Source organism: Haliotis cracherodii, unplaced genomic scaffold (genome assembly GCF_022045235.1).
Source record: "Haliotis cracherodii isolate W230 unplaced genomic scaffold, xgHalCrac1.p SCAF_13, whole genome shotgun sequence".
NCBI lineage: Eukaryota > Metazoa > Mollusca > Gastropoda > Lepetellida > Haliotidae > Haliotis > Haliotis cracherodii.
The window spans coordinates 9671838-9697321 of NW_027266268.1; the positions used below are offsets into that span (position 1 = coordinate 9671838).

General features: G+C 44.9%; 1 protein-coding gene across 1 annotated transcript; it reads left to right on the plus strand.

The window, feature by feature from the left end:
- The first annotated feature begins 2289 nt into the window (after nucleotides 1-2289).
- LOC139458860 (uncharacterized) lies at nucleotides 2290-24976 on the plus strand. The gene is made up of 5 exons (XM_071240292.1): nucleotides 2290-2386; nucleotides 5143-5770; nucleotides 17245-17431; nucleotides 23216-23430; nucleotides 24142-24976. The coding sequence occupies exons 2-5, from the start codon at nucleotides 5657-5659 to the stop codon at nucleotides 24310-24312; spliced, it is 687 nt and encodes a 228-aa protein (XP_071096393.1). The 5' UTR covers nucleotides 2290-2386; nucleotides 5143-5656; the 3' UTR covers nucleotides 24313-24976.
- Nucleotides 24977-25484: the final 508 nt, after the last annotated feature.

A 25484-nucleotide genomic window follows, 5' to 3' on the forward strand; every position in this document is an offset into this window, starting at 1 on the left:
GTGTACCGGGCAGGTGTAGGGGAAGGCGTATGAGGAAGGTGTGGTGGAAGGTGTATTTGTACCGTGCAGGTGTAGGAGAAGGCGTATGAGGAAGGTGTGGTGGAAGGTGTATGTGTACCGGGCAGGTGTAGGGGAAGGCGTATGAGGAAGGTGTGGTGGAAGGTGTATTTGTACCGTGCAGGTGTAGGAGAAGGCGTATGAGGAAGGTGTGATGGAAGGTGTATGTGTACCGGGCAGGTGTAGGGGAAGGCGTATGAGGAAGGTGTGGTGGAAGGTGTATGTGTACCGGGCAGGTGTGGTGGAAGGTGTATGTGTACCGGGCAGGTGTAGGGGAAGGCGCATGAGGAAGGTGTGGTGGAAGGTGTATGTGTACCGGGCAGGTGTAGGGGAAGGCGTATGTGTACCGGTCAGGTCTAGGGGAAGGTGTAGTTGGAAATTGTGGTGGAAGATGCAGGTGTACGAGGAAGGTGCTCCAGCGTCCCGCCAGTGTAGGCGGGGGCCTTCAGCTGATCTAACAGATATCGGCTATATATCTCTCTTATCCATGCCGTACCGGAAGCTGAACAAGCCGTAAAGAGACACGGAAGCAAGTTTAACCACATATGTCGGAAACTGCGGTTTCCAACTTAGCAAAAAATCCGGAAGTTGTGGTTTAAAAATTGTCGGTTTGAAAATAAGAGTGGAAGATTTCAAAGACAACTCGTACGCTACACGCGATAACCCCACCCTTATCTTGTCCCCCCCTCGTGATGAAGGATGTCAGCTCAGCAAGACATTAACAGGTGCTTCCGAACACTCCCCCCCCCCCCACCCCCTCCTCATTCTCCCACCCCTACATGATCATTAAGACATCACACAACCAGGGAACTATTATTGTTGTGTGCATTTGTTAAGTCAATGTCTATAATTTGGCAACATGTGTATTGACTGATTCACTAAAGCGTATATATTAAATAGGGGTGTCAAGATAAATCGAAATATCGATATATTGCTATTGGGAAGCACTTACAGACAATAAATCGATTGTTAAATCAGTTTCCGATCAATAGTATCGTTTTCAGTTAGGAATATCGATAGTTTCGATTGTATTAAATACATCAATTAATTACATGCAATGCTGTACAAATTTGTTTTTCTTTTGATCATGAGTGGTAGTAATTTACACATGAATTTTCTTTTTTTTAAATTATTAGGGTAAAAAACAACAAATCAGTCATATCTCAAAATTTACTTTTTATTTGTTGTTATTGTTATCACATTCAAAGGAAACTTCAGTTCCAAGATTTAATTCAACTCTAAAATCCATTTAAAATGATACACTGAAAACTATCGATATTTATCGCAATAGTTGCTTGCAATATCAATAGTTATCGCAATAGTTTCTTTCAATAGCAATAGTTATTGCAATAGTGATTTCCAGACCAATAGTCACCCCTAATATTAACTCAATTTTTCAATACGCATATTGCCTCATTTTAATTTGGATAATTTGTGATCTTACGATTATCGATGTGACTTTTCTGAGTATGCAGTTTGAACAATATAAAGGAAGCAATCTGATGCCATCTTCCCGAGGCAATGGAGAATACTGATGATAAAAGTAGAGTTTCCACCCTTGACGAACGAGGCTGAAATTTCGTGGCTCAATCGTAGCGCCATCAGTTGCTTGTACGAGTTATTGAGTTGGATCTCATCAACAGATCCAAATTAAAATGAGGAGATTAACTTAAAGAGTATAATTCATCTCAGTCAATCTGTATAAAATCCAGTCTCGTTTTTCAGCGGTATGTATATTGAAGGAACATTTCAAGCAATGTGTATATTGACTGAACATTTCAGTCGAGTAAGGAGTATTCAGCATTCATGGGTAAGAAAATATGACGGAGTCTAATAATAGATGGTATTCGGGATTCAGGGGAGGGGTTGACACCCTCACATACACACAAACACACGCACGCACGCGCACGTGTTGGTTGTCACGGTCTACCGTGTGGCTGGTGACAAGTCTCACGTACTATATGTGGCTCGTGTCACGTACTATCCACTGCAGTTGTACCAAGTGACAACACTCATTAATATGCCGCGGGGATTCGAAAACCAATTTCTTAGCACCCGTGCTGTCCCGACCTCCATTAATCGATCAGTCCCTCGACATGGCTGTCTACTATGCCAGACAACCCCCCTCCCTCGCCTCCTCCCGCAACATCTCCCTCCCCCCCGCGGCGTCTTCAGACGTTGCCGACACGACGATCTGGACATATCGATCTGATGTTGACGCCGTCTTTGTGTTGACCGCGAGTCCTGTCATGAGAGGTGGATGATTTGGCGGCCGAAGCGCGGACCGAGGGCCGGACAGTTGGACAGACAGACGGACGGACATAGGCACGTGAGTACACCGGCCGCCTTGGTATGTATACATGTGTATGCTTGTGTATCTGTGCATATGGTCGCTTACGTTGTGGATGTACGTCGTGTCCGCTGTCATGTGAAGGCCAGAGGAAACCTGTTCACATACAGATGCAGGGACAGAGGGTCGACCACTGCTCAGTTACTCCGCACCCTGACAGCACACACGCGCACTCATGCACGCAGACACACACACACACACACACACACACACACACACACACACGCACACACACACATGCTCAATTGTTTGGTTATAGAGAAGGAGTCATTGTCTAGATTCAGATAAAACGAAATGTTTGAATAGGTCAACCCCTTCGCCGATGGTAGCCATTGCATCCCTGATGACGTACATCGCTGAAATTCTCTCCTGGGTATCTGTTCTACAACTGATACAGCAAAGTGAAAGACCAATGTCCATGCGTCCACGCAACCACCTGGTACCCGTTCTACAACTGACGCAGCAAAGTGAAAGACCAATGTCCATGCGTCCACGCAACCTACGGATACCCGTTCTACATCTGACGCAACAAAGTGAAAGACCAATGTCCATGCGTCCACGCAACCTACGGATACCCGTTCTACAACTGACGCAACAAAGTGAAAGACCAATGTCCATGCGTCCACGCAACCTACGGATACCTGTTCTACAACTGACGCAACAAAGTGAAAGACCAATGTCCATACGTCCACGCAACCTACGGATACCCGTTCTACAACTGACGCAACAAAGTGAAAGACCAATGTCCATGCGTCCACGCAACCTACGGATACCCGTTCTACAACTGACGCAGCAAAGTGAAAGACTCCATGTCCAAGTGTCCACGCAACCACCGGATACCTGTTCTACAACTGACACAGTAAAGTGAAAGACCCCATATCCATGCGTTCAATACCACCTGGTACCCGTTCTACATCTAGCATAAGAAAGTCAAACACCCTTTATCTTACCTCTATGTCAGAATGATGAGATCTGAGTGGTTCACGTGATCTTGATAAAATACGATGAATCTCGCCTAGGAGGGAATAAATTCTGAGCGGGAGAATAAATCCCTTATACCCCGCCACGAAGAACACTAGCTGCACGTGAATTTCTGACTGGGAGAATAAATCCCTTATACCCCGCTTCGAAGCAAAAAGCCTCACGCCTCACGTGAAAAGCACGCGACATAGCACAACCTAACCTCAGCTGAATCGGACAGCTGTTTTGAATTTGTTTTAATTCTTTCACAATGGCAAATAAAAACATGTCGGTAAGATTCGTTCGTTGTTGCAGTATCACACGGTTTCCGGCTCATGGTATAAAAGCTAACCGCGATAATAATATGCATCAAAGCAACCACGGGTTAGCCGTTCTGCAACTGGCTCACTCGGGTGCATGGGCCAAACGCACCTCGAAACAAGCAACAGACACATATCGTTCATGTGGAAATAGTCGTCAGAGAGAATCTGCCCTACTGCGTGATCAGGCGTGGCCAAGTGTCGCCAAACGGGGACTGTGCTGACAATTACCACTAACAAGACGCCTCCTGTCGTCAGCCCAATGCAGCGTCGCACGTCTAGCGTAAAAGTGCAATCTCGCCAGTCATTGGGTGTGAGATGAGTGTCTATCCCTGCTGTGTCTCCACAGCAAAACACAGTCAAAACACATACGTATCAAACGTATCAATTTCTATATGTATAGTTATCACCTTCTATATGTAGTGTCTACTTAACTCCTCGACGGATAATCTTCTCCCGGTAGACACTACTATTTTTAACATTTTGCAGTTGCGTATGATCTATCGCAGGACTCTTGTATTGTAGACGCGCAAACATCGTTGCAGTTTGCAGGTTCACAGCACAACTGATAAACAAAACATTATGTCAAAAGATCATCACAAAATTCATCGCGGCGTCTACTTACGACCTTGAACTTCGTGATTTAGGCCTAAATGAGAGTAGCTTCCCTTAGATCAAGTGGACGGTCGTTAGAAATCGGTGGTCTCATGTCAAGCTATGTAATTTGTGAGACACGAATTGAACATATTGCGTAGTTTATGAAGTCACATAGCCAACATGATCGACATGGCTAGATGATTCGATCGTTTCACGAGCTCCCGCGACTGCAATGCACTGTGCAAAAACCGAGTTTGAAACTTGATTTTCCGTTGACGGCATATGTTTTCAGCTTAAGGATGTTTGCATTTAAATGCTGTTGTGAACATGATTTTAGAATCGGCATCATCGTTTGTCATTAATAGAAGAAAGCTACGCACTTTATTGCCAGGTTGCACGCGTACCTTGCGAGAACAGGCGGGCCGAATGATCAGTGGTACGAATGTTGTATTCGTACGCCAACCGTAGGCCTATACATGTACCAGCAACGTACTTTTTTCAACGTTGAATTTCAATAATGATTTTGTGAGCCATAAATAAATTACGACACCCGTTCCGTTTTGCATTTCGAAACATATGAAACTTGCTTCCGCCTGTTAACTGGAATTCGTTTAGTAACCCATATTTATCACATGCATGTGTGTTTTCGAAGTCATCATTTGTTCAGGGAACACTTCTGTCTTTGCTGGGAAGATATGCTTGCCTCATAGCAATGGTCGTATTTATTGTGTATAGTGTGTCCTACTGCGTCTCAGCAAATGATCTACTAAACCCTCGCGCGCGATGAATACAAATGACGTTATTCAATGTGTGTGACATGAATATGGAATCTACCATAATCACTGTTTGTGTTTCCAGGCGTACATGCCCCCCATCAGTGACTACGTCCCCTCCATCAGATGACCGGACATCGGACATGCGACATTACCACGAGGATATCTACTCAAACATCCGTTAATTTGTTATAATAGCGTGTAATTGTGGCGCACTAGCGACAGAGCAGGAGGCTGCTGGCCATCTCAGTCTAGATCCATCACTTGGCGACAATTAGCCGACTGATAGTAACCCCTCAATAGCTCTTGCACTACTTGTGTGTATCACTACTCTGTGAATGAAAGTGTCCCGTCACTCATTCTGTAGTTTGCCTCCGCCCCCGCACTTGCCGCCCCGCGCGTGCTCACTCATTCATTGGTTGGAGGAAGCACGCGAGCTCCGGTTTTTGTCATATTAATTGTTAAAGGCGAAATAAAGATGTTGAAATGACATAAAAATAAACACAGGCTTGAGTCAGAGCCAAGCGTTCACAGCTGACCGTTTGTATATAAGGCGGGAGTGTATAGGCGACAGCAGACAGTACGACTGACAAACAGACATGGATCTGATTCAAGTAATATGCGTGTTCCTACTCAGCCTGATCTGCACGTGCAGGGGGAGGGCGTGGCCGTTCACTGACCGGATCAACTTCGTGGGGCCGGACCCAGCCGAGGTGAGACTTGACATTCTTAAAATAAACTTCTAGAACCAAAACTACTTTTGATCAAATAAAGTTGCTTTATAAAACCGATTTCAATACATAACACTGTAAATATGTTTCTTCAGTAATTGTTGTTTGTGTGTCGCGCGAAATATGTGAAATATTCAGAATATTCCAACCCCCTCTTTTGAAGTTGATGATATATTTCATATCTGCGTACATCCCACCTCTCCCCTCCTAGCTGTCCAAGTCAGCGCCTCGACGCTGTGTTCTTGTAAAGGATTTATTTTAGAATTAATTACCTCAAACATTTTCGTCACCCCCAGTCTTACTAAACCAACTATGCCAAATGTGTCTGATATACTCGATTGTCACGGTGTCACGCGGAAAGAGAGATGCTTCATCAACAGTCACTGGCCCATAGCATGGGGCCACGCTACGTATGCCTGCTGTGTCTGTGTGCCTACGGGTATCTTGGGGTTGTGTTTTGGGACACAACCTTGCTTTGTCTAGAGCTGAAAGTGGTTCTGTATATTGTCTGTAGTCAAACGTACGAAAGTTGGTGGAAAGCTATTCAAGATGTGTGTTTTACCGATCCCTGACGAAACCATCCCCAGAGGGGTACCTTAGCACACATCACAGGGATACGTCGGCATTACAAAGTCGCAATATATCCCAAATATATAATTATGTTTTAGTCGAGTTTTGTAGATTCTGTAAAGCCCACATACGTATGTTAAGTCCAGTTTTGTAGTTTTTGTAAAGCCCACAACGTATGTTTAGTCCAGTATTGTAGATTATGTAAAGCCCACAACGTATGTTAAGTCTAGTATTGTAGATTATGTAAAGCCCACAACGTATGTTTTAGTCCATTTTTGTAGTTTTTGTAAAGCTCACATACGTATGTTTTAGTCCAGTATTGTAGTTTTTGTAAAGCCCACAACGTATGTTTTAGTCCAGTATTGTAGTTTTTGTAAAGCTCACATACGTATGTTTTAGTCAAGTATTGTAGATTATGTAAAGCCCACAACGTATGTTTTAGTCCAGTTTTGTAGTTTTTGTAAAGCTCACATACCTATGTTTAGTCCAGTATTGTAGATTATGTAAAGCCCACAACGTATGTTTTAGTCCAGTTTTTAGTAAAGCCCGCAAAGTATGTTTTAGTCCAGTTTTGTAGTTTTTGTAAAGCCCACAACGTATGTTTTAGTCAAGTATTGTAGATTCTGTAAAGCCCACAACGTATGTTTTAGTCAAGTATTGTAGATTCTGTAAAGCTCACATACGTATGTTTTAGGGAGTAGATTCAGAAAGCAGCAAAGTGAAAATAGCGTTGAACAGTTTTCCACTTCAAAGAGTCATGCCAAACATCAGTTATACATGTTCTATCGTTTAGATAGATTATATTAATCGGAGATGTTGTGTTAGTTACACAAAACTTCGGAAACAAGTTATGCCTTTTATATGTAATGGCGTGTAAATCACCGTGATTATTGCTTGTTTAACAACGTGGTGGAGAACTCTGGATTCACAACGCTAATGCCTTCTCAAATATTCACTTCAAACAGTCACAGTATTGTTCCTGTGCGCATGAAGCATGTGATGTAACCAGGGTTTTAAATCCCCCTCCATGCGCAGGTTGCACATGACGTATGCCAACATGCAGCACCATCTGTCAATGGCGGGTCTGCCGTTACTGCAAAGCGCAAAGTCCAAGCGTCAACCTAGGATTTACTGCGACCCCCCTCCCTGCATACAAAGTCAGGCTATGTCGTCCCCCGCAACCACCCCCTTGCACACAAAGTCAACATTTGCCGCCCGCACCCTAGTTGAGGGATAACCAGGGTGTTTTACAAGGGGCCGATAAGACCAAGTCTGACGAAGTAATGCCGCCATTACGTCAGGGCGGAACTATGAGATCTATCCGATCCTTGACGGAGACTTAGTGTCTCTCCCTATACCCTGATTACGGAACGAGACTATGAGATATATCCCGTTCTTCACGAAGTGTCTCTCTCTACCCTGATTGCAGGACGAGATTATGAGATATATCCCATCCTTTACTAAGTGTCTCTATCTACCCTGATTGCAGGACGAGATTATGATATATATCCCATCCTTCACGAAGTGTCTCTCTCTACCCTGATTGCAGGACGAGACTATGAGATATATCCCATCCTTCACGAATTGTCTCTCTCTACCCTGATTGCGGGACGAGATTATGAGATATATCCCATCCTTTACTAAGTGTCTCTCATACCCTGATTGCGGGACGGGATTATGATATATATCCCGTCCTTCACTAAGTGTCTCTCCTACCCTGATTGCAGGACGGGATTATGAGATATATCCCATCTTTTACAGAGTATCTCTCCCTACTCTGATTGCTGGACGTGATTATGAGATGTATCCCATCTTTCACGGAGTATCTCTCCCTACTCTGATTGCAGGACGAGATTATGAGATACATCCCATCTTTTACAGAGTATCTCTCCCTACTCTGATTGCTGGACGAGATTATGAGATATATCCCATCTGTAACAGAGTATCTCTCCCTACTCTGATTGCGGGACGTGACTATGAGATATATCCCATCCTTCACGAAGTGTCTCTCTCTACCCTGATTGCAGGACGAGATTATGAGATATATCCCATCCTTTACTAAGTGTCTCTCATGCCCTGATTGCGGGACGGGATTATGATATATATCCCGTCCTTCACTAAGTGTCTCTCCTACCCTGATTGCAGGACGGGATTATGAGATATATCCCATCTTTTACAGAGTATCTCTCCCTACTGATTGCTGGACGAGATCATGAGATTTATCCCATCTTTTACAGAGTATCTCCCCCTACTCTGATTGCGGGACGTGACCATGAGATATATCCCATCTTTAATGAAGTGTCTCTCTCTGCCCTGATTGCAGGACGGGATAATTGGACAGGAGCCGGGCCTGGGACACTAGACGCAGCTCGATAGTAAATACTTCTTCCGCTCGCCCCGGAAGTGTCCCATTCGCCATATTGTGACCACCCTCTCCTCCCACAAGCCTTGGCCACTCAACACACCACTTGACACGGCATAATGCCGAGTGTGTACATTTAGCAACATATCGGACGGAAAATATTTCATTTCATTTCCGAATACTTGTTGATTCTTACACACCACCTTGTCCGCCCATAGTGCGAAAAATACAACTACTGCATGTGTCAGAGAGTGCACCATGCTTCGTCCTCGTAGACCCGTGAAGATTCCGGGCTAGAATAGGTCTTCAGCAACCCATACTTGCCGTAAACGGCAACTATGCTTGTCGTAAAAGGCGACTAACGGGATCGGGTGGTCAGGCTCGCTACATGTCATCGATCTCAATTGCGTGGATCGATTCTCATGATGTCAATCACTGGATTGTCTGGTCCAGACTCGATTATTTTACAGACCGCCGTCATATAGCTGGAATATTGCTGAGTGCGGCGTTAAACAACAAACCAACCAACCAACCAACCTTACAGCTTACCTGGGCTTGCTGCATCTGCTACAGGCGGGACGCCATGTTTACTGCTGCATCTGCTACAGGCGGGACGCCATGTTTACTGCTGCATCTGCTACAGACAGGGCGCAATGTTTACTGCTGCATCTGCTACAGGCGGGACGCCATGTTTACTGCTACATCTGCTACAGACAGGACGCCGTGTTTGCTGCAACAGCTACAGGCAGGACGCCATGTTTACTGCAGTTTCTACAGGCAGGACGCCACGTGTACTGCTGCAGTTTCTACAAGCAGGAAGCCATGTTTACTGTAGTTTCTATAGGCAGGTCGCCATGTTTACTGCTACATCTGCTACACGCAGGACGCCATGTTTACAGCAGTTTCTATAGGCAGGGCGCCATGTTTACTGCTGCATCTTCAACAGGCAGGACGCCATGTTTGCAACATCTGCTACGTGCAGGACGCCATGTTTACTGCAGTTTCTACAGGCAGGATGCCATGTGTACTGCTGCAGTTTCTACAAGCAGGACGCCATGTTTTACTGCTGCAGTTTCTACAGGCTGGACGCCATGTTAACTGTTAACTGCATCTGTTACAGGCAGAACGTCAGGTTAACTACATCTGCTACGGGCTGGACGTCAGGTTTACTGCATCTGCTACAGGCTGGACGCCTGGTTTACTGCATCTGTTACAGGCAGAACGTCAGGTTAACTACATCTGCTACAGGCAGGACGTCAGGTTAACTACATCTGCTACAGGCAGAACGTCAGGTTAACTACATCTGCTACAGGCAGGACGTCAGGTTAACTACATCTGCTACAGGCAGAACGTCAGGTTAACTACATCTGCTACAGGCAGGACGTCAGGTTAACTACATCTGCTACAGGCAGAACGTCAGGTTAACTACATCTGCTACAGGCAGGACGCCATGTTAACTGTTAACTGCATCTGTTACAGGCAGAACGTCAGGTTAACTACATCTGCTACAGGCAGGACGCCATGTTAACTGTTAACTACATCTGCTACAGGCAGAACGTCAGGTTAACTACATCTGCTACAGGCAGGATGTCAGGTTAACTGAATCTGCTACATGCTGGACGTCAGCTTAACTACATCTGTTACAGGCAGAACGTCAGGTTAACTACATCTGCTACAGGCAGAACGTCAGGTTAACTACATCTGCTACAGGCAGGATGTCAGGTTAACTGCATCTGCTACATGCTGGACGTCAGGTTAACTACATCTGTTACAGGCAGAACGTCAGGTTAACTACATCTGCTACAGACATGACGTCGTGTTTACTGCAGTTTCTACAGACAGGATGTCCTTTTTACTGCAGTTTCTACAGGCAGGGCGCCACGTTAACTACATATTTACTGGAACTGATACAGGGGGGACTTTGTTTACTACAGTTGTTTGACGCACAATAACTTGAGTACCACATACGGAATAGGTTGTGTCTAATGCAAAAGCTCACGATGCAGACATGACATATCAGGCCTATTTCACACAACGTTAGCACTTCAACATGGTCTGACAATAAACATAAGCCATAGTTCCGTACTCCTATACTTTAATATTGCATTATTAAGCCATCACAAAGAAATCCTACACACAGGCACGCGTGTATTTTGGTGACACCTCACACAACCGTCATTTGTGTCAGGCTCCTAAAGTGTTACAGTTTAAACTACAAAAGCAATTATGGACGTCATTACGATATGTTAATTGTAAAATAACATAATCAATGTGACCAGAGCAGATTTAATTGTAGTCAGTATTCTAATAATGTAACGTTACGCCGCCAGATTTGGCGTCGTTAGCTCACCGACTACAAGACGAGACGGGTTATTTAGGGTTTAGGATATCTAGTTCATCCCGACGGGGGACCAGATCCTTTTGATGATGGCGTTAATTAATCATCTCTGTAGCTAGGGACTGATTACCATTGTTTCCGCGATGTGGCGACGTTAAATCACGCCATTCAACTGCAAGTAAGCATATTCTATTACCAAGCGACACAACTGACCACAAACTGAAGTAGTATCTCTGGTCTAACTATCGCAAGATATCTGGTCTAGCTGAAGTAGGATATCTGGCCTAATTGAAGTAAGATATATCTGATCTAACTAAAAAGGGCTTCTGGTTTAACTGAAGTAGGATATATATACTAACTGAAATAATATCTCTTGTCTAACGTGAAATCCTTGATGCGTTCTTCGCGTTTTTGGAAGTGTCAATTCGATTCACTCAGTTTTACAAAATGAAATGTCAATGTTTGAACGTAAAGCAGACTAATTGTTTGGCAAAATATCTATGGAAAAGAATGCCGCCATCTTGGATGAAGATAAGATAAACTTACGACAGGTATGGTGCTATCTTAGATTTACGACAATCTTAAGATATCTTAGGGCTACGATAGTTTCGAAAATATGCTACGATAGCCTACGATTTCCTTACGATAAATTTACGATAATTTTAGGGCTACGATCGTTTCGAAAATCTAAGCCCTGGTCGTCACGGAAGCGGGATCTCTGATCAAACAGACATAGCATAGCTGGTATAACTGAAAAAAGGTTTCTGGTTTGACTGAAGTAGTATCTTTGGTCTAACTGTCTAGAGCAGGGTCTCGTTTCTAACAGAAACTGGGTCTAACTTAAACAGGCCTGTGTGTTTAGCCAGTTCTCCTCATTAGCTGTGTCAACGTGCATGTGTTGACGGGGAATTAGCTCTTGGGGGAATAAAGGACAAAATCGACATCACTGTCCCGGAACGCTTTATGCACAACATGTAAACAATAAACAACAATTGCACAATGAGCGGAATACCTGCTCTGACAACACAAACACAGCAATGAGCAGACTTTCCAGCTCAGGCGTACAAGAGGTGAGCGGATCTCCAGCTCACCTCAGGGCGTTTCCCACGAGCAGCATATCCTGCTCGAGGTCGTCCCTATGCCAGCACTCGGAATACCAAGCCTGACTAACCCCTGGTAACTGTGTAATGGTAGCACATATATAGCAATGAACAACAATGGACAGACAAAGAGACAACGACGTTGCTTTGGACATATGGGCGTGATTAACAAACACAGTTCATGGGATGATCAATTAGGGCAATAAATGCCATACTATAAAAAGCAGTAGTTAAAGGGAAGTGATATGGTAGTCCAGGCTGACTGACAGTCAAAATACAATGAAATATTGGTGAGGATTAACAACGGGGATTAGCGCCTAAAACGTAATGACAATTAAGTTATGGAGACATGGCTACAGGGTAAATTGCCCTTGAAGTCAAATGTACTGCAGACAATGGTAGTCATAAATCAGTCGCTATGACAACTTCCCTCCGTTCCGCGAAGCTTGGACCCCAAGCTTTGACAAGTCCAAATTGATATGTGTGAACTTTTTCACCAACGGAAACAATAGTGCAAAATGTAAACAAAATCAGTTAGATGAATTCGTGATATCGTTGAAATTCTTGTGCAACAAATATACCTATGCAATGACGGTATGAAAGTGGTCATCTAGCCAATTTGATTAAGTGCCAGTTTGAAAGTGATCTTTGTAATGTGCAAATTCACTACGAGTTAATTACCGCTTTGGACAGATTCAATAAATATATTATTGAGGTTCTTTGAATTCAGGAGTCTGGTTTGGTGGTGCGACTCAGTACTGAATAATGATAATGAGTAATGTCATAAAAAGTACAAATTAAACATCTCAGCAAATATTTCACATAAAGAAATTTGAAACCAGGAGTCTAGCTTTACCGCGTGACTCAAACGGTACTTGTGGGTACTATTGCCCTTTTAAGTACAATGGGTGCTCTTCCCGTGTCTTTGACGGAGCTTGCCCAGATATTGTGGGTGCGATGCCCAAGAAAAGAAAATCCTTAATTCCGACATCAAAACTCTGAAATGCTGAATACTGCTGTGCTGTTAGTTACTTATTACTGACATACAATAAACATATGTGTAGGGGTGGCTCACCCAAGAATATCCCTAATCTGAATTCAAAGTCCTAGACAATAGATTCAATTTTGTACCAAACCGTGCACATTAATTACTTGTAACAAATGACAAATTTTGTCGTTTAGATTTTTGAAATTACGAGTCGAGCTTAGAGGTGTGACTCGATAACCCTACAGCTAAGGTTTGTCTGGGGCCCTAGCTGCAACTATATGTCTGGCGTGGCCTGGAGACATTTCAAAGATTCCCTACACAATAACTTCAAAGATCTAGCTTGACTAAAGATGTAATTTGGAGTATATTGCACACATACAAAACTGAATTTTGGAAAGACACATTTTGGCATTAATATGCTGGCTTTGATTAATCATACCTGGTTGCACTATTCAACAGTCACACAATATATATCCTTGATTGAGTCCATGTAAGTAAACACAAATCAGTAAGTCCCAGTGAGATATCTTGTACACAGTGTCCATCTTGTAGGTGCCCGTGAGGCGGTTTCTGTATGATCTGCATCATGATGGCTGTGGTCAGGATCACTGCGGAATAGGCGTTTATACTTCCTTGGTCCTGTGTATGAACGAAATCTTGAGAGATTCGGAGAGATTCCTGTTGTTTTCTTCAATCTTGTTTCTTCATGGCTCGAGTTGATGATTGTTATTCAGGGTGGTAGGCATACAGAGAGGTTACGGGATCGGGAGTAAGCTCAAAAGTTACTCCAGCCGGATTCTAACACCAGTTGTCAACGTGCATGTGTTGACGGGGAATTAGCTCTTGGGGGAATAAAGGACAAAATCGACATCACTGTCCCGGAACGCTTTATGCACAACATGTAAACAATAAACAACAATTGCACAATGAGCGGAATACCTGCTCTGACAACACAAACACAGCAATGAGCAGACTTTCCAGCTCAGGCGTACAAGAGGTGAGCGGATCTCCAGCTCACCTCAGGGCGTTTCCCACGAGCAGCATATCCTGCTCGAGGTCGTCCCTATGCCAGCACTCGGAATACCAAGCCTGACTAACCCCTGGTAACTGTGTAATGGTAGCACATATATAGCAATGAACAACAATGGACAGACAAAGAGACAACGACGTTGCTTTGGACATATGGGCGTGATTAACAAACACAGTTCATGGGATGATCAATTAGGGCAATAAATGCCATACTATAAAAAGCAGTAGTTAAAGGGAAGTGATATGGTAGTCCAGGCTGACTGACAGTCAAAATACAATGAAATATTGGTGAGGATTAACAACGGGGATTAGCGCCTAAAACGTAATGACAATTAAGTTATGGAGACATGGCTACAGGGTAAATTGCCCTTGAAGTCAAATGTACTGCAGACAATGGTAGTCATAAATCAGTCGCTATGACAGCTGTATTGAGCTGCTGGCCCACTAGAGTGGGCAATACGTGCAGCTAAGCTCCTTAATATGGGGGTATTGAGAAACTGTTTAACGTGCGATTGACGATGAGTCCGCTGACAATCCATTAATACACTCACTTGCTGAGTACAGGGACTTGGTGAATGAAAGGACGTATTGATGAAATAGTCAATCTGATCGATCGACAAACGTCTGCCCTCTCTGTGTTGTCTGGCTGTCTCGCTATATCTGTATCCAAACACAAGCTCTGCGTCTGCGTTGTTCTTCTGTCACTGGGGTGCATATCTCTGCACCTGTACCCCAGCACATGTCAGCCCACCCTCTACCCCCACGGCTTGTCCTGCTGTCACTCGGGGACATGTGTCCCTGCACCTGTACACCAACACATGTCAGGCTGACTGCCACCCCCGGTTTAATGCCGGATTATAGTGCCAGACAGCTGAGATACCACGCCGCAATGAATACCCCGACCAGTTTTATCCCGTTAATGATGAGCGCCAGGAAGGGTACCATCTGTTAACCTCTTTTGGTATGACACGGCGGAGGATCGAATCCCCGAATACCCGCTGAAAACCGACGTGCAGGAGTATGGTGCTGACAAACCCAGAGCATTCGAATTCATGATTTGTTTGTTGTGTAACGCCGCACTCGGCAATATTCCAGCTATATGACGGCGATCTGTAAATAATCGAGTCTGGACCAGACAATCCAGTGAATGACATCATAAGCATCGATCCACGCAATTGGGATACGTCGAACTCATGAACACAGCATTAGAAATCATGAACACGGCATTCGAAATCATGATCACAGGATATCCACACATACACACACAAAAACCCACTACACCACACTCACGCACGCACGCACGCACGCACGCACACACACACACACACACCAGACAATCCAGTGATTGACATCATGAGCACCCATCCACGCAATTGGGATTGATGAAATGCTTCAATGCTTCAACCAAGTCTGCGAGCCTGACCACCCGATCCCGTTAGTCGCCTCTTACGACAAACATATCCGCTTTTTACGGCAAGCATGGGTTGCTGAAGACCTATTCAACCCCGCATCTTCACTCGTCATTATTCATTGGGTCACGTTCAGTTCTATTTCCAGTAGTAGAATGGCGATATCCGTGTTTTGTCTTACTTCTTCATTAATTCATTACGTTCGTGACCAAGTCATAGTAAGATCTACCATAGATACGGGAGTACTACGAGAATCTGCCACGCGCTTCAGTCTCATCAATCAACATCGTCAATGCATCATCTGAATATGGGGATTCAATACACCATCGTCAGTGGATAGTCTGAATATCAGATTCAATATCTGAGCGTCAGTTGATAGTCTGAATATGGAGATTCGGTTTCTGATTGTCAATCTGTAGTTTCATCGTCAGGCATTTGATTCCGTCATTACATTTTCGTCCTGTGTGATCTGTGTCAGTGGGGAATATGCCTTCTAGATGACTATAGTGCAAGAGTCACCGTGTCCCGCCCACCCCGGACCTACTTTTCAGTCTCCTCGCCACTGCTAGTTCTGGGTCGGATGTCTCTGGAGAAATCACGTCCAAATACGCCTCCATTGCCAATCAGTTCACAAGTAATTAATCTTTAACTCCATGACGATCGTTTTGGGCCGAGTAATTAACCCTTGATTGGTGCATCCCGGTCTTTCTGCCGCCAGAGGGCGCTGGGGACAAAAACCGAGACACCCGCATGACCGGTTACCATTGTTCTGATGGCATGAAACTACAGTGACAACTTGGTTATAAGACGTAAACTGTAGTTGCGCAATCACTAAAATAAATAATCTCAGCTGGAAACCGCTAAGTACGTAGGTTTCCATACATCCATCCAATGCATACTTCCAACCGATACTTCTTGCCACCCAACCGACCATGCACTTCATGCCACCGACCCTCCACACCCTGCATTCCACCCGCCATGCCCTGCAATCCATCCGCTACTCACTGCCTGCTTAAACCCGCTATCCACCCGTCACACCCTGCTATCCACCCGTCACACCCTGCTATCCACCCGTCACATCCTGCTATCCACCCGTCACATCCTGCTATCCACCCGTCACATCCTGCTATCCACCCGTCACTCCCTGCTATCCACCCGTCACATCCTGCTATCCACCCGTCACATCCTGCTATCCACCCGTCACACCCTGCTATCCACCCGTCACATCCTACTATCAACCCGCCACAGCCTGCTATCAACCCGCCACAGCCTGCTATCCACCCGCCACAACCTGCTATCCACCCGCCACAGCCTGCTATCAACCCGAACCACCCTGCTATCCACCCGTCACACCCTGCTATCAACCCGTCACACCCTGCTATCCACCCGTCACACCCTGCTATCCACCCGTCACACCCTGCTATCAACCCGTCACACCCTGCTATCAACCCGTCATACCCTGCTATCAACCCGTCACACCACGCTATACACCCGCTAAAACCTGATATCCATCCGCTACACGGCCTTTCCTCCCGATATACCCTGCCTTCCTTTCGCTTCATCCGTAAATCTACCCGTACCCGCCACAACACGCTTTACATCCGCTACAACCCGTTGTAAGTGCATGTGTCCTTCTGCTAATATTTTCGAACTCTTGCAGGAACTACCGCGATGTCCTCGGGAGAACAAGCCCTGCAAGGTTTTGGTGCGTGAATACTTTGGCAACGGGACGCTGAAGCAGGAGACCCGTAGCGGCAGCATGTGTCTGTGTGAAGGCGGCACGTGCCCGACTGAGTGGGACCATAACCCGGAGAGATCCGTCACCAGATTCCTCCGCACACCACGCGGTAAGTTTGACCCATCACCATCTTCCCACAGGCACGTGTTAAGTAAGCTCGTCACAATATCCATCACCATATTCCAGCACTCACTTGTTAAGTAAGCTCGTCACCATGTCACGACCATATTCCAGCACACACGTGTTAAGTAAGCTCGTCACCATATTCCATGACACACGTGTTAAGTAAGCTAGTCACCATATCCATCACTATATTCCATGACACACGTGTTAAGTAAGCTCGTCACCATGTCATGACCATATTCCACCACACACGTGTTAAGTAAGCTCGTCACAATATCCATCACTATATTCCACCACGCACGTGTTAAGTAAGCTCGTCACCATGTCACGACCATATTCCATCACGCACGTGTTAAGTAAGCACGTCACAATATCCATCACCATATTCCACCACGCACGTGTTAGGTAAGCTCGTCACCATGTCATGACCATATTCCAGCACGCACGTGTTAAGTAAGCTCGTCACAATATCCATCACCATATTCCAGCACGTACGTGTTAGATAAGCTCGTCACCATGTCATGACCATATTCCAGCACGCACGTGTTAAGTAAGCTCGTCACAATATCCATCACCATATTCCAGGAAGCACGTGTTAGGTAAGCTCGTCACCATGTCATGACCATATTCCACCACACATGTGTAAAGTAAGCTCGTCAACATATGCATCACCATATTCCACCACACACCTGTTGAGTAAGCTCGTCACCATATCCATCACCATATTCCAACACACACGTGTTACGTAAGCTCGTCACCATATTCCGGGACACACGTTTTAAGTAAGCTCGTCCCCACTTTCCACCACTAAACGTGTTCAGTAAAACCCGTCTATATAATTATTCCACCATTAACGTGCTAAGTGATCTAGGTGATTCAGTTGCCGTAAGTTATGCATGTACTTTAATCTAGATGTCGACAATGTCAGCACTGCAATAGAGACGAGCACAGTGGTCGATATTGTGAAGAACAATCAGTTGTTATCCCCATAACACCAGGCACAGGTTGACATGATGAACGATGTTTATAATATAATGGGTAGGTTTCTCGGCAGGATAAAGACAACGAATAAAACGGAGTAGGTCAGGTAGTAGTCTACTACTTTCAGTGTTTACAAAGTTACATGGCGTCGCCCTTGCATATCGAATTGACCATCGGGGATCTGGACATTTTATTGAATCATGTCTAAATAATTGTCTAAAATATCGAAAATCAGTGAATACAACTTTAAAGACATAAATTGCGAAGCGATGTTAGCGAGAAGGCCAGCGGGATCAGTTTCCATATCTGAGACTGTGCTTAAAGAATGTATGGTATGACTCTATATTATCGCGGTCTCCATATTATCATGGTATCGGTAAATCTCGTAAATCCACATCCCCTGTTGACTGTTTATTTATTCAAATCTAAGCACGATATTTCATCGCTTGATCGAATACAGGACAGATATACACGTTAACTTTTTTATAATACATTTAGTTTCTTGAATGTTTTTGAAGTTGAATTGCCCCTACCTCCATTCGAAATTAACGAAATTAGACGCAGTAGCTTGACCCAACCTAGGTCGTATGTACGCTGATTATGCGTAATCCAAAAGAGGAAGTGATGTAAACAACATAATCCTCACGTATCACGCCACAATATAGCCATACCGCGATAATATAGAGTTGTCCGCCCTTGAGTCGCTAATAACAGGTAAAGAATTCGGTAAAGAAAATCAGCATCGATCAATCCTAATTAATGTGTTATAAAAATATAACGAAGAACAAGAAACATTTTGCGTATGACCATATTTGTAATAGGTCTGTAAGCGTGCACCATTACGATCTATTGTGCATTAACTACGATAATATAGCGTACCATCCTATAGATATGTGCGAGTTGGGGGTCTTTTCCCGAATTTAAAACAGTAGGATTTGGTCGTAATATTTTACCTTGTTTCGCTTTGTCTCTGTGTGGGGGGTCTAAACAAACGCGACGTCTCATAAACGAGGGTAACCTCCCTTTAGCAAAGGGCAGTTACTCTAGCGGGCGAACCAATGGATTGCCGCCAAAGGCGATCACTGACATTGAAAGGTTATGTGTTGGCAATTGGGTTTTTTGCCTTAAAGTAGTCACGCCACTGTCTACAAAAGCAATTTTCAGTTTAAGTACATTAACTGTCCGACTGACTAATCACTGACCATGTCACGTAATATATCAATGCACACATTCCAGTAAAATTTGCAATGTCTGGGTATTTTTGTGAAAGATGAGAATACTGTTTTCGACAATGTAAATTAAGAATGACATTATATTATAAAGAGGTTGTCACGCTTGCGTGTATTGGAATGGTAAACGTCCTTTATTAGGAATAAGGGCTCGCTAAATACAATGTCATTAATACAGGATATTTACAATTCCAACACACACTCGCTTGATAACCTCTATTATGTCTATAATATATTATGTATTATGTTGGGCGTCACACGCACATCATATAGTGATATGTACTATGCTGGGTGTCTGACGTCAGCTGTATGTGAGACAGACAACGGGTGAGATGTACAATGTTGCGTGTCTGTCTGACGTCAACCGTATGTGAGACAGACAACTGGTGATATGTACAATGCTGGGTGTCTGTCTGACATCAACCGTATATGAGACAGACACCGGGTGATATGTACAATGTTGGGTGTCTGTCTGACGTCAGCTGTACGTGAGACAGACACCGGGTGATATGTACAATGTTGGTTGTCTGTCTGACGTCAACCGTATATGAGACAGACAATGGGTGATATGTACAATGTTGGGTGTCTGTCTGACGTCAACCGCATATGAGACAGACACCGGGTGATATGTACAATGCTGGGTGTCTGTCTGACATCAACCGTATATGAGACAGACAACGGGTGATATGTACAATGATGGGTGTCTGTCTGACGTCAGCTGCACGTGAGACAGACACCGGGTGATATATGTGCAGTGTTGGTGTCTATCTGGCGTCAGCTGAATGTGAGACAGACACCGGGTGATATGTACAATATCAGGTGTCTGTCTGACGTCAGTTGTGAGACAGACCACAAGTGATATGTACAATGTTAGGTGTCTGTCTGACGTCAGCTGCATGTGAGACAGATACCGTATGTAAAATGATGGGTGTCTGTCTGACGTCAGCTGCACGTGAGACAGACACCGGGTGACATGTACCTTAGTGGGTGTCTGTCTGGCGTCAGCTGCATGTGAGACAGACACCGAGTGATATGTACAATGTTAGGTGTCTGTCTGACGTCAGCTGCACGTGAGACAGACACCGGGTGATATATGTGCAGTGTTGGTGTCTGTCTGGCGTCAGCTGTATGTGAGACAGACACCGAGTGATATGTACAATGTTAGGTGTCTGTCTGGCGTCAGCTGTATGTGAGACAGACACCGAATGATATGTACAATGATGGGTGTCTGTCTGACGTCAGCTGTATGTGAGACAGACACCGGGTGACATGTACAATGTTGCGTGTCTGTCTGACGTCAGCTGTATGTGAGACAGACACCGAGTGATATGTACAATATCAGGTGTCTGTCTGACGTCAGTTGTGAGACAGACCACAGGTGATATGTACAATGTTAGGTGTCTGTCTGACGTCAGCTGCATGTGAGACAGATACCGTATGTAAAATGATGGGTGTCTGTCTGACGTCAGCTGCACGTGAGACAGACACCGGGTGACATGTACCTTAGTGGGTGTCTGTCTGTCGTCAGCTGCATGTGAGACAGACACCGAGTGATATGTACAATGTTAGGTGTCTGTCTGACGTCAGCTGCACGTGAGACAGACACCGAGTGATATATGTGCAGTGTTGGTGTCTGTCTGACGTCAGCTGTATGTGAGACAGACACCGAGTGATATGTACAATGCTAGGTGTCTGTCTGACGTCAGCTGCACGTGAGAAAGACACCGAGTGATATGTCCAATGTTAGGTGTCTGTCTGACGTCAGCTGCATGTGAGACAGACACCGGGTGACATGTACAATGTTGGGTGTCTGTCTGACGTCAGTTGTACGTGAGACAGACACCGGGTGACATGTACAATGTTGGGTGTCTATCTGACGTCAGCTGTACGTGAGACAGACACCGGGTGATATGTACAATGTTGGGTGTCTATCTGACGTCAGCTGTATGTGAGACAGACACCGGGTGACATGTACAATGTTGGGTGTCTGTCTGACGTCAGCTGTACGTGAGACAGACACCGGGTGACATGTACAATGATGGGTGTCTGTCTGACGTCAGCTGTAAGTGAGACAGACACCGGATGACATGTACAATAGTGGGTGTCTGTCTGACGTCAGCTGCATTTGTTACAGACATTTGTACACATTAAACGACCATTTTGGTCTTGCGTGTGACGTCATGTATATTTGTCAGAGGGACTGATGTTCCTCTCCCCAGTGTTAGAATACTTAACTGCTGACAGTAAGAGGTCAAGGGTTATCATCCGGGTCTCCAGGAGATTGATGTGGCTAATGCTATTGACAAAGGTATTAGTGTCGTATCGATGTGCAGACAATTGTGGGCCCTGGGTAAACGGTCGACCGGCCTCTTTCGGCGCCAAGAAGAGCTGGTCGCCATTATCTCTAGTATTCGCCATCCCCCGACAATTCCCATTGACACTGACCTTGTCAGTAGTTGGGCAAGGACGCAGCGTGTTATTGCCCTTGTGGGGAGGGAGATCAGCCGCAAGTGTGTCGCTAAATGTGCAGTTTTCTGAATAGTTTTAATGAGAGAAGTGAAATGACATATCACAATAACAATTGTTAAAGAAGAGACCATGGTTAAAGATGGTATAATTCCTTATGTCTCCCAGTTCTCATACCCGGGTATCCGATAGCTAGGTCGCTGTGTGGTTTAAACCCAGATCACACTGCCGGCGAGTTGTTTTGACCCAGATCAACACAAAGTCGGCGTGTTGTTTAAACTCAGATAACACAATGTCGGTGTTTTGTATAAAAAAAACCCAGATAACACACTGTTGCCGTCTTGTTTAAACCCAGATTACGCAATGTCGTTGGCGTGTTGTATAAACCCAGATAATACACGGTCGGCGTGTTGTTTAAATCCTAAATAGGAAATAGTCTGCGTGTTGGTAAACCAAGATAACACTGTCGCCGTGTTGTTTAAACTCAGATAACACAATGTCGCAGTGTTGTTAAACCAAGATAACACACTGTCACCGTGTTGTTTAAACCCAGAAAACACACTGTCGCCGTGTTGTTAAACCAAGATAACACACTGTCGCCGTGTTGTTTAAACCCAGAAAACACACCGTCGCCGTGTTGGTAAACCAAGATAACACACTGTCGCCGTGTTGTTTAAACTCAGATAACACAATGTCGCAGTTTTGTTAAACCAAGATAACACACTGTCGCCGTGTTGTTTAAACCCAGAAAACACACCGTCGCCGTGTTGTTAAACCAAGATAACATTGTCGCTGTGCTGTTTAAGCCCAGATAACACTGTTGCCGTGTTGTTAAACCAAGATAACACTGTCGCCGTGTTGTTAAATAGGACCGCGTAATGTTTTCCTTGGGCCACGTTCACTGTGTGGTGTGGTCTAATATTATTTATACGGTGTTGACTGAGGCAGTTTGTACCGATCTTGTGGAAGCGTAACTTAGTTTAATAGATGCGTGTGTATAGTGGTGAAAATGTCATCTTTTCTGACATTATTAGAACCAGTAGTTATTAGACAAATGTTTTGGGTAGCCTGAAGTCACGTGGTCTATTTTGCAGGCTCGGAGACAACGTTACAGCTCAAGTTCTGTCAGACAGTCCACGCCGAGCGAATCTGTCAGCCCCACGAGGTAGCACTATCGCTCAAGGGTAGATCCATTCTGCCTTCGGAAGTGACGTCAATCAACTGTAGGTGCTCGGACAACCGGCCTCTGCATCTCCAGAGTGTACTGTATGAAAGTTACGAAAGGCACGAGAACTTCGTATGTTCTATGGTACGTGTGATCTATTTCTTGGCTAAATTTGATAAATATACTGATTACAAAATAACGGAACATATCGCCATAGCAGAATGTTGACTGCTGCATGCAACGTCGAGTTTTCATCATTGTAACCAAAGAGAGTTGGGTTTAACGCCGGTTTAAACAGTATTATATCAGTTATATCAGCTTAATGTGGGAGGAAAGCCCCAAGTGAGGCATGTCTCAGACGTTTACCGCTTTTGTGAAACCCACGAGCACGGGTATGGTGCTGACAAACCTAGATACTTAAACTGGGCGAACCGGGATTTGAACCCACGATCACAGGTTTCTGGCGTGCCCAAGGGACGCAACTCTGCACAGCGTATTGTGGCGCCTCAGACGACTGGGCCACCCGTGCCGAGGTGCCTTGTGTAACAGGCACTGAAATAAACCAAACACTGTGGTCAATTTGTAAAATGCCTACGCGGGATTGTGGATAATTGAATTGGAAATATATACATTGTGAATTTATTCAAAGCAGGACTCTGTTTTATGGTGTAATGTGAAATATTTTGTCTACTTATGAAAGAAATCGGGTGTGTTATTTAAAGACGCCTTGAAACAAGCGTTTACGTTTTGACAGTTTCGCTACAATAATGATAGAGTTAACAGGCGGGATGGTATTGGGTTTTGGGGCCATGTTTATGCCCAGGGTTTTCTTGATTGACTTTGTTTTGTCCACAGCCGGACTGTGCCCATCCCTCGCGAGGCAGCGCCACCTGTCAGCTCAACTTCCGGAACTCCACACGACGTGAGAGCCGGGTGTTGTGCAAGTGCCCGGAAAACAAGCAATGCTCCTCACAGCGCAGCCACGGTTCCGAGTATACGTTTGGGTACTGCTTGACGTCGATGTGAGGAGTCCAAGCGAACTGCGGCGATGACCACCTTGCCCGGTTGTGTCCAGGCATATATTCTTGGGTTCTTATGCTAGTGTTTACACAGCTTTTCGCCCCGAGATGGAGGAACTGTTTTCAGTATTCGTTGTATAATATTTATTATCATTATAATGCCATTGTACGTCACGGCTTAAGGTTTGTCAATGGACACCTACAGCACCTGATATACACCCAATATCTGACCTTCCTATTGGTTGTGAGTTGATGACATCACATTGAGCGATCACGTGACATGTCAGTGCTCCTGATCCGACATCAGCCACGCCCACACGTAATTTACGTCCGCTCTTCGCTAAAGTCTGGAATCCAGAATTGGACCTTTTTTAGAAGTAAGGTAATGTACAATGGTTAACCCCTCAATGAGGAGTTAGTCACAGATGGCAATTGCTACACTTTGTCCCGAGTGTCATGTGACATGATACGTCACTGCTGCCATGTTGTCCCCTTCGTACAGGGAGATGGGGACAGTTGTGTATGTGTGGGGCGTTACCTACTCAGTTGTGTATAAATAATTCGTTGTAGTTGTATGATCCTATTCCTGTCTAAAACGTGGCGTCATATGATGTCCCCCGCGTACATCTATTATCTTGACGTATAGTTATGTCCTCATTAAAGACATTCATTCCAAGTTAGTCAGTGTTGCGTCGTATTTGGTAGAGACTGGGGTGCCAGTCGTACTGTTGGACATGTAGGATTTTGGTTTGGTTGGTTTGTTGTTTTACGCCACACAGTATTCCAGCTATATGACGGCGGTCAGTAAATAATCCAGACTGGGCCCCGTTCCTCAAAGCGATCTTAGCGCTACGGCGATCGTAAACCTATGTTAAAGTATGGGACTTAAGATCACCTTGGTGCTAAGATCGCTTTGTGGAACGGGGCCCTGGACCAGACAATCCAGTGATTACTATCACGAGCATCGATCCACGCAATTGGGATATGATGACATTCATCAACCAAGTAAGCGAGCCTGACCACCCCGTCCCGTTCGTCGCCTCTTACGACAAGCATAGTCGCCTTTTACGGCAAGCATGGGTTGCTGAAGACCTATTCTTCCGCGGATCTTCACGGGTCGACATGTAGGAAGCACCAAGGTGTGATTGCATATGATAGGTTGATAAACTGCGGGTTTTG